General features: G+C 38.5%; 1 protein-coding gene across 1 annotated transcript in view; it reads left to right on the top strand.

Annotated features, from left to right (window-relative positions):
* Positions 1-601: 601 nt before the first annotated feature.
* LOC106884004 (uncharacterized) overlaps positions 602-11118 on the top strand; it is a 35668-nt gene continuing 25151 nt past the window's right edge. Inside the window, exons 1-4 of the mRNA XM_052976141.1 lie at positions 602-1120; positions 3195-3332; positions 9257-9459; positions 10525-10610. Of these exons, the coding sequence (XP_052832101.1) occupies positions 802-1120; positions 3195-3332; positions 9257-9459; positions 10525-10610 (746 nt within the window). The 5' untranslated portion in view covers positions 602-801. The remainder of the gene's footprint in view (positions 1121-3194; positions 3333-9256; positions 9460-10524; positions 10611-11118) is intronic.

Genomic DNA, 11118 nt, shown 5'->3' with positions numbered 1-11118 from the left:
CGAGTCCCCATGAATCTTAACAGGGCTCTCGAAACTGGCGGTGGAGAAAGTTATACACGAATTAGAGACCTGACTGGAATTGTTCACCTAGGAATACATTATATCGTGTTCTGAAGGCGGTGAGCTGGCAGAATCGTTAGCGCGCTGGACGAGATGTTTGATGGTGTGTTTCACCCGTCGCTACGTTCTGAGTTCAAATTCCGATTTTGGTCGACTTCGCCTTTCATCCTTTCAGGGTCGATAAATTAAGTACCAGTTGCATACTGGGGTCGATCTAATCGACTGGCACCCTCCCCACTAAATTTCAGGCCTTGTGCCTATAGTAGAAAGGAATCGTTAGCACGCTGGACGAAATGCGGCATTTCGCTTGTCGCTACGTTTTGAGTTCAAATTCCACCGCGGTTGATTTGGCCTTTCATCCTTTCAGGGTCGATAAAATATGTACCAGTTGAACACTGGAGATCGATGTAATCGACTCATCCCCTCCCACAAGCTGTCCTTGTGGCAAAAATTTGAAATAATTATTAGAATATGAAATATGCTAATTACTTATTCTCTCTACCAAATGCAAAATACCATTGCTAGCTCACTTCTTGTGATGCGCATGCGTCAAACAATAGCGGAGGCAACAACAACGAGTGAGGTTTATCAATAATATAATTTAACGTTACACCACCCTCGTTAGATTATCGTTATTGATTGACTTATAAATTGAACTTTAAAAAAATACAGTGAAAAATAATACTCTGCGACCGAAATCCTTCTGACAATTTGTTGTAGAATTCTTAGAAATAAGAGACAATGGCCGACAGAGCAATAGCAATATACGAAAGTTTCGAAGATTCATTGCAATGCAGTCCAACTTTGTTAGAGAGGTCATTTCACACGTTTTCATTTGATCGCTATATTCCTTTCCGACCGAATTTAAACGTAGACCATGCTCATTTGAAAGTAATTTCAACCAACAAAGAGAACCAAAATGGCAATGGAGTGCGCCGTCTTAGTACACCTTGTCTGGGACATAGCGATGCCGAAAATTACCAGATTTACTTGAATGCCGCTTTAGAAAACAACAATGAAAACGTGCTTCCATTAACGACGAAAAACGGAATTAAAAACCGTAAGTCTGAATTTTAGAATATTAGTTTTCTTTGACGAGACATTAAATCTCTCTCTATACACACACAAAATATTTTGTGGTTGTTTTAGTCATTGAAGGGCGCCCTGCAGAAGCACCGACTTAAAGGGTTTTAATCTGACATATTTAATCTAGTACACGTGTTCTAAAACACGAAGAAAATCGAATATTTGTTTTTTTTTTTCTCGCTTACACACTTACACACACAGTTGAAAGGGGAAAATGTGACGTTCACGTCTTCGCGTTGAAAGATTCGAAACCTAACAACACCTGTTACAGATATGAATTAAATAGTGATTTCCTAATTTTGTCATTTGTGCTCAATTATAAATAAAAAATGATAATAAAAGAAATACACGTGTATAATCTGGAATAACCTTAAAGGATAAGCTAACAGAGCCAGCGAAGAAGTCCATACGTAATTATTCACCTTATGTAGAAATAACACACGTCTCTCTCCCTTTGCAACGAGGGTGTCTCTACATGGTTGTACAACTCATCTAGAAATAGCAGCTAAATCTTACCCCATCGAAGAAAATATCTATGCCGCTGTTCGACCAACTAAGAATTATTAGTTAAAACATCCCCACTTGACTGGTACATTGTTAAAAAAAAAAAAAACACGGAAAAAAGTAAAGCAGCGTTGGTCTTGGCGGTATTTGAACTCAAAACGTCACTGTGTGTATTGTTTCAAATCATAATGGCTGATGCTTTTACCATTTGGCTAGCAGAAGAAATATTAGCCGAGTTACTTAATTATACAAGCCCAGTAATTGAACATTGCTATCTCTTGTTTTAGTCATTGGACTGCGGCCATGCTGGAGCACCGCTTTGAAAAGATTTAGTCGAACAAATCACCCTCAGTCCTTCAATTTTAAAGTCTGGTACTTATTATATCGGTCTCTTGCCGAACCGATACGTTACAAGGACGTAACAAGGAATGTCCTCAAATACCTTACGCACCCTGTATGTATGTGTGTGTGTGTGTATGTATATATATATATATATATATATATACCACATATGAAACATAATGCAAAAACACCCTGCAGGCTGCAATAGTCAGTGAAATAGAAATCTGTGTGTCTACCAAAGCTCTTATTGCTTGCTGGTTTGTCATTTAATGCAGCCGAACATATTTCGCGTAAATCGGTCCAGGGATTCCTGAGATTTGGTGGTGGGGGGTGTTCATAAATACCCCAAAACGGTGTATAATGGGGGGAAAATACTCTGAAAATAACAACCTTGAAAGAGAAGAAACTCAAACATTTCGATTAGACATTATGTTCAATGTCTGTATTTTGAAGACAAACTTCACGATCTGGGTGAAAGTCTTAGTGACTTCAGCTTGCGAAGGAAAAAATACGAGTTGGTTTTACAGTAAATGTTTCTCTTTTCGCTTTTGTTAAATACAATATTTTAATCATTGTGAAATATTAAGTGAACGTGATTTCAAAAAATACAAGCTGTTTGTACAGGAAATGTTTGAATTTTAGCTTTCTTTAAACAGACAATATTTTGATTTTTATAAAATTATTTTTAAGTGCAAAATGTTTCGAAAATTAAAAAAAGAAAAGACATAATTTAGGCTGCGGGGATGGCTGGGTGGGTAGATGTCTGAGGAGATCGGATGGTCATGGGTAAAATACTCGTCCTTGCAGCGGCATTTACTCGGAATGTGTTGAGCCGGCTCCTACCAACGAGTTCACCACTTCTTTCCCGAATGCAGACCACATACATCGGTCGCTTTGACGTTCCAGCAGGCAAAGTAATGTTCCTGCCTGCGGCCCAGAAGTCCAGCTCACAAATTTGTCCAATGCCCCATTGGAAGAGCAAGCACGTTGGATAGCGCGGATGCCGTAGTCATAATTTGTTGTTGAGTTTTAGGGTTCATGTTTGGAGTTTCATTATTAGAACGCTTGTCTTTGAAGGGTTTCCTCGAATAGGAGTGACTTGTGTGACAAAACAACCACCACCCTACCGCTTTCCGTTTGTTAAACAATATAACTCTCGATTGAATAAATCTGCATTTATTATATTTTTTGTTTCTTTATAGGAAGAAGCTCCGTCAGTTCCCCGCCATGGCAGGTCGATGTCGATGATGTTTTCTTCTCATCACCAAAACGAAAGAAGCGAAAGTTAATTACAAGTCCGTCACGGGTCTTAGATATGCCTGGCCTACGAGATGACATTTGTAAGTATTATAGTACGTCGTTATATATGTGTGTATATATATGCGTGTTTATAGGCGTGTATGTATATATATAAATATAAAAATATACACAATTATATATATACTCTCTTTTACTTATACATATATATATATGTTAGTTCAAATTTATAGAAAACAAAAGATAAAGGTGTAGGAACAACAAGCAGGTGTATTAGTTTAACGCTCAAGGAGTATGGAAAAGTCTTTTACGTTTCGAGCCTACGCTCTACTACAGAAAGGATTAAAAAAAACAGGAAGAAAAATGTGTAGGTTAACTGTTCAGCATGATGAAAATACAGACACACACATTTATACACATTTATTTTTTAAGGCGTAGGTGTGACTGTGGTAAGAAGTTTGTTTCCCAAGCACATGGTTCTGGGCTCAGTCCCACCACGTAGAACCTTGGGAAAATGTTTTCTATGTCCTTTCACGAGGCTTCGGTTGACAGAAACTAGTAGAAAGCCCGTCGTCTGTGTGTCTGTCTTCCATCACAGCTTGACAACCGGTGTTCGTGTGTTTACGTCCCCATAACGTAGCGGTGCGGCAATAGACACCAATAGAATACGTACCAGGCTGGGTTCGATTTATTCGACTAATATTCTTCAAGGCGGTGCCTTAGTATGACCGAGATTTGCATAGAGGATTACCAAGAACAATATGGTGCCACTTAATGGTGGGACACATTTTTTTATGCAAAAGTAATTAAGATTGAGACAAGCGTGTGTATTAATGAAAGTGTATAATATATAATAAAGGTAGAAATAATATCTCCGCAGCTCATAATGAGACGCTCTGTATATTGGGGAAAGTTTTTGATGATCTTTATTAGTGACTGAAAAGGGAAACCTTATCTAAGAAGAAAAAGCATAGCCGTGTGGTTAAGAAGTTCGCTTTCCAATCGTGTAGTTTCGGTTTCAGTCCCATTGTTCGGCACCTTAGACAAGTGTTTTCTGTTATAGTCTCGGGTCAATCAAACCCTTCGATAAAAATTCAAGGTGATACCCCAGCATGGTCGCAGTCTAATGAATGAAACAAAAGGGAAGATAAAAAATATCGAGGATTATAGTTTTCGATTTAGTTCGATACTTTATCAGTCAATCACTTTGAGAGTAGTGTGTGTGTGTGCGTGCGTGTGCGTGTGCGCGTGCGCGTGCGCGTGCGCGTGCGCGTGCGCGTGTGCGTGTGCGTGTGCGTGTGCGTGTGTGTGTGTGTGTGTGTGTGTGTGTGTGTGTGTGCGCGCGCGTAATAGGCTTCAGTTTCTTTTATCGTCAGGGTTTGTTGAAATCGTTACGTATATGGACCATAGCTGAATAAAATTACAGATGGATTAAGTGCAGGTCTTTCTTAAAAAGATATATGTTGCTGTATAACTGGGAAATGTTTAAAACATTAAGCAACAATAAAAAGCTAACAAACAAAACAATTGGTATCGGATGAAAAAAGGAAAAAAAAGACAGAAAATGCATAGTAAGTTTTTTTTTTTTTTGTCTTGTACAGTTCGATCGTATTCTATTGATAGAAATATAAAACAATTGTATAAAATATAAGAAAGCCATATTCTTATAAATGTCTTATATAAAAAATATATAAAAATCTTATAAAATACTTATAAAATACAAATAGCGTTTATAAAAACGTAAATACCATATATAAAAATCTTACGAAATAAAAATGTAAAAATACCATAAAAATCTTATAAATAAAAATAGCACATTTACAAATATAGGATATATATATATATATATATGTAAAAAAAATAAAGTAACATGTACAAATAGGAAATACTATATGTATATATATATATATATATCTATATATGTAAAAAATTATAAAAGTAACATGTACAAATATAAAATGCTATATAAAAATATATAGAAAATATACTGCATATAAAAGTATAAAAATAGCATCTAATATAAACAGAGGTAAAATAGTAAATATAAATTTATATAAAAATTGCAATTATAAAAAATACCGAATACATAAATATAACATAAAAGTATAAAAATATGAAAATACAGTCTTATATAAATAACAATAGCGTACACAAAAATATTATAACGATATCATGTTTAAAAATATAAAATTATAAAGAAAATCTTATAAAAAAAATTATAACATCTATAAAAATAGTATAAAAATAATAAACATAATCACAAGAATGAAAAAAAAAAAACAGTTTAGGATGGGAAAACAATATTGAAAATAATAACAGATGTCTTGCCTTAATTTGTGTACTATCAGCACAAAATTGGTGCTAGTTTTTTTTTGTCTTTGGTAAACTAATTTTAGTAAAGGACTTCATGGAGAGAGATAGAGAGAGAAAAAAACAAACAAAAGGTGTTTTCAGCGAGACCAAATCCATATGTTGATGGTATATTTATTTATTCAGAACCCACGTTGTGTATTGGTACTTTGGTAAATAATGAAGTTTACATAAAGGCATAGAAGATGAGCATGAATGCCGATAGCAGGTTTACTGTCCATAGAAAAAATTGATTTTTGTTCGATCTGGTGTCTACATAGATTGATCAATAACTGAAACATGCCATAGCAGCAGCAGCAGCAATGGCTTGGAATTAGCTGTTATAGATTCGGCAGTGTTGTTTGTTGGTGTCTTAATGGGTTTCACATATATAGATATAGACGTTAAATAGCCGAACACTTGTTGTTGCTTAGCTCCAGGTCAGCATTGAACTGTCAGATCTTAGGATCAAAGACGTTCCACCCATGACCATACATATTGTTTCTAGGCACGATGCACTCAATATTTCTACAGTCTGATTTACATGGCAGCATTTCATCGGTCTTGACGTTCCGAGCTCAAATTCCGACGAGGTCGACTTTGCCTTTCGTCCTTTCGAGATCGATAAAATAAGTACCAGTTGCTTACCGGGGCCGATGTAATTGACTTACCCACCTCCTCGAAATCGCTGGCCTTGTTCTGAAATTTGGAACCAATAATACTACGTTCTGTTTTATTTGGCTGGATTTCATCCGTCTCACGTTCGAAGTTCAAATTCCGCCGAGGTCGACTTAGTCGTTCGTCCTATCGAAGTCGATAAAATAAGTACCATTTAACTACTGGGGTCGATATAATTGTCTAACCCTTTCCCCCGAACTTGTGCAAAAATTTTAAACCAATAATATATTGACGTTTACTTGTTTCAGTCATGGCGAGTATATATTAGACATAAGTTTCATAAACTACAAAATATGGATATCAACGCTACCACAGTTGAAACGTACCTGTTATAACTCTTAGTCTCGATTTTAATACACGTGAAGGTATAGTGAACCCCTTATTTTTACTGCATTTACCTCGCTTATTGATTAAACTAAGGTCAGCATCAATGCTTAGCACATTTGTAGAAATAAGTTTGGGCATTCTAAATCGGAAACTATTTCTTAGTTTCAGATTTTCTCACACAGGCGCGGCGCAGGCATGGTCTAATAGGTTCGGGTGTGGCTGTGTAGTTAAGACGCACGTTTTGCAACCACGCAGTTTCGGGTTCAATCCCACTGCACGGCAACTTGAGCAAGTGCATTCTACTATAGTTCCATGCGAACCAATGCTTTGTGAGCGTGTTTGGTAAACACTGTGTGGAAGCCTGTTCGTTTGAATGTGTGTGTGTGAGTATATGTTTATATACGTATGTGTGCCTTTGCGCCTGTATGTCACACGCCGGCATTTGGCCGCCGGTGTTGGTTTGTTTACATGCCCGTAACTTAGCGGACCGGCAACATAGTCCGATAGAATAAGTATCAGAATTGTAAAGACATGTACAGGTGTAGATCTGATCGACTTCAAAAAAGAAACAAAAACCCCTTCAAAATAGTGCCCTAGCATGGCCGCATCCCAGTGACCGAAACTGGATACATTAACGTAAAGCTGGATCAATTCGGGGACCATTGCTGTACTGTGGCGATGGTTGGGGCGGCTAACGTAGAGCAGCCGCACAACGTGCCGTATAGTTTTCTGGCCAATATCGTTTTCCCGTATACTTCATTTTCAAAATAAAAAAATATACCTTTCCCAAATATTCCCAAATTTTGTTTATCGAGGGTTCTTATCATTTATGTTGCTACCGCGTATTGTCGTATAGATCTTTTTGGCGGTTATTATCAAAGGCAATATTTCTCTATTTTTGTTGTTTTTGTGAGCCAATTTTCCCTAACACTTTACCTTTTTAATCTATTATTTAACGCGGATTTTCTTTCTTTTGTTTTTGTCTTTTAATATTCGGGTGTTGTTTGCAGCCATTTTGCTTCTTTATTATCTTTCTTTTTACTTTCCATACGCGGTGTATATGTATACGTTCTTTATTCTCCTGGAAAGCTTATTAACTGCCATCTGTATTGTTTTACTTGCGCCGTAACCTCGAATGCATATTCTGCACTTTAATTTACTCTTCCACTTGTCTATTTTATCTTAGTGACTCCTGTGTTTAGCAATAATACATTGTTTATTTAGCTCTGCATTTTTCTATTATTGTGACTATGCATGCGTATAGGAAATCGTTTAACTCGCTCACAACACTAGGTATTGATAGTTTATTTATGTTGAATTCTCCTTTGTACGTTGCTTATAGCTTCCTTAATCTATGATGGTATACAAAAGCAGGGGTTTTTTTTCTAAAAGAGTCTGTTAGTATACAAGTGTTACTTAAGCTTATTCTAGATGAGTTCGGTGGCTGATGATAAATCGTGTATATATTTATGTCAACTTCCACTTATACAGGATAGATTTATTGTCACAGATGATAATATTGCACGTGTGCATATATGGCCTGGCGAGAGGTGTTGTGCTCGTACCCTTCGAGACCAGAGAAATCGATGTGGTGGTTGCTCAGTTCGAACACCTTCAAGATGATGGCCGTAAGAAGAGCGTGATCAGTGGGATAAGAATTCTAGCGTCTCCTACTATACCCTCGGGCCGACCAAAGCCTTGTGAGTGGATTTGGAAGACGGAAACTGAAAGAAGCCCGTCTTGTCTCTGCCTGTCTTCTCTCTCTCTCTCTCTCTCTCTGCTTGTGTGTCTTTGTCCCTCACCACCGCTTGACGCCCAGTGTTGGTGTGCTTACGTCCACGTAACTTAGCGGTTCAGCAAAAGGATCGATAGAAAATGTACCGGGCTTGAAGAAAATAAAACAAAGACTAAAACAAAACAAAAAAACATTTGGATCATTTGACTAAAAATTCTTCAAGGCGGTGCCCCAGCATGGCCGCATTCTAATGGCAAACAGCAAAAAAAAAAAAAAAAAAAAAAAGTAGCCAGAGACAATGCGGTTAATTATTTGCGAATCTCCCACACATTCTGCAATTAGCGAATGCTGCTTCCTTCCATGCTTTTGGTGGGTTCTGTGAGAAAGGCTTTGATCCCTATGTCCCTGTCAGGAAGCTTCCCGTCTCTCAGCTTTCAGTTCTTTGCTAATCAACAAGTATGGTGTCTTACAATTATGGTTATTTGTTTGTTTTGCTTTCACTATTTCTAATAAATGAAAATGTCCATGCTTCTATTCTGCATCACACTCTACAGCCACAATTCTCATGAAAAAAAAACAAAAAACAGAACAAACTGAAAAATAAAGGCGCTAAATAACTTTTAACTTAGAAAAATTTAATATTTCTAGCAAGAATTGACGAAACGTGTTTTGGAATATAAGATTAACGGATTAAAAATACTAAAAGGTCAAAAACAAAAGTAGAATTTTGCTACAGTGGAACCTTGGTTTATGAACGCCTCTCTTAACGAACAAATTGGTTTACGAACAGTTTTTAGAACATTTAGCGTCTCGAGTAACGTAAACCAACTACATGGTTCCGAACCATGTGGTTGGGAAGCAAACTTCTTACCACACAATCACTCCTGCTCATTATATATATTTTATATTTTTTTATAGATACCAATATATTGGATTGGAACTGCAGTAATTACCTGGCTGTAACTCTGAAACAAACGGTATACGTGTGGTGTGCTGAGAAGGGCACCTGTCGGCGGATTCGCGTCAATTTCTCCGAATACGAGCGCGCGTTTCTAACAGCTTTGTCTTGGAACCTGAGCGGGAAATCTTTAGCCGTTGGTACGAATGGCGGCGAAGTACTGGTAAGTGAACAGTTCAATAGTCCTTTTTTTTTTACCTGCTTCAGTCATGTGACTGCGGCCATGCTGGAGCACAACTTTGAAGTGTTTTTGTTGAACAATTCGACCCCAGGGCTTATTCTTAAGCCTAGTACTTTCTTTCGATCTCTTTTGCCGAAGCGCGAGGTTACAGGGATGTAAACATACCAACACCTGATGTCAAGCGATGATGATACATAGACATATACAATGGGCTTCTTTTAGTTTCCCTCTATCAAATCCACTCACAAGGCTTTGGTGGACCTGAGGCTATAGTAGAAGACACCTGAGCAAGGTGCCACGCAGTGGGATTGAACCCGGAAACGTGGTTGGGAAGCAAGCTTCTTACTACACAGCCACGCCTGTATGTATGTATGTATGTACGTGCATATATACGCACACGCTCGACAAACTTCTTTCAGTTTCCGTCTACCAAATCCACTCACAAGGCTTTGTGCCAAGGGTGCCACGTAGCGGAACTGAACCCGGAACCATGTGGTTGTGGAGCAAGCTTCTTACCACACAGCCACGCCTGCGCCTTTGCTACAATTAAGAAACACACTATGCAACCAAGCAGTTACGGTTTCAGCCCCACTTGGCAGCAGAGCGCAGCACGTTGGGAAAAATTCTGCTATATCTCTGGGCTAACCGATGCCTTGAGTAAATTTGGTTGCTCGGAAACTGTGCGGAAGCCCGTCATGTGTATACTCTTTTACTTATTTCAGTCATTTGACTGTGGTCATGCTGGAGCACCGCCTTTAGTCGAGTAAATCGACCCCAGGACTTATTCTTTCGATGCCTAGTACTTATTCTATCGGTCGTATAAAATGTATTTATCCTCCTCGTTTGACAACCGGTGTCGGTTTCTGAACGATCCCACAACGTAGCGGTTCGAGACTCTTGAGATGTCACTGTTATGGATTCATCATAACCTTCCAACCATGACTATCCTATATTAATTTCGGTGTTTCGTCTATATAACCTACTTCAACCTTTGCCAGTCACGATAACCGTGCGTTATTTTGATGGCGTTTTCTCTGCTATTTCTAGCAAGTTGATCCAGCGACCACGTGTAACCGGTGCCGTATTAACTCAGCGGCTGATGTTTACTCTGTTGTTGACGATGTTTTTCTATGGTTAAATAAAAGCCTCTTGTTTTAAAGCAATCTTGTTATTCTAATGCTGCGTACAGGCAAAACGGTAAATAATCGATTGTTGCACAATAAATCTGTTGCTGAGCTTCTTGGATTAACTGAAATAATCTCACAGTTTCTGACTTGAAGCCAGAGAAAGAGACGTTTCACATTTCTACTTATCTCTCCCACCATCGCCCTCTCTCTCTCTCTCTCTCTGTCGCTCTCTCACTCTCTCTCTTTTGCTATTTCCTTCCCCCCTCTCTCTCTATGTCTCTATTTCCCTCCCTTCTCTCTCTGTTGCTATTTCCCTTCCCCTCTCTCCGTTGCTATTTCCCTCCCTTGTCTCTCACTATGTCACTATCTCCCTCCCGCCCTCTCTCTATGGCTATCCCCTCCTGTCGCTATCTCCCCCTCTCTCTCTGTGCGGCCATCTCCCGCCCCCCTCTCTCTCTCTGTGGCTATCCCCTCCTGTCGCTATCTCCCCCTCTCTCTCTGTGCGGCCATCTCC

The sequence above is a fragment of the Octopus bimaculoides genome, chromosome 23 (genome assembly GCF_001194135.2).
Source record: "Octopus bimaculoides isolate UCB-OBI-ISO-001 chromosome 23, ASM119413v2, whole genome shotgun sequence".
In the NCBI taxonomy this organism is placed as follows: Eukaryota; Metazoa; Mollusca; class Cephalopoda; order Octopoda; family Octopodidae; genus Octopus; species Octopus bimaculoides.
The sequence above is the reverse complement of the archived record's forward strand: the minus strand, read 5'-3'. Positions and strand labels throughout refer to the sequence as shown.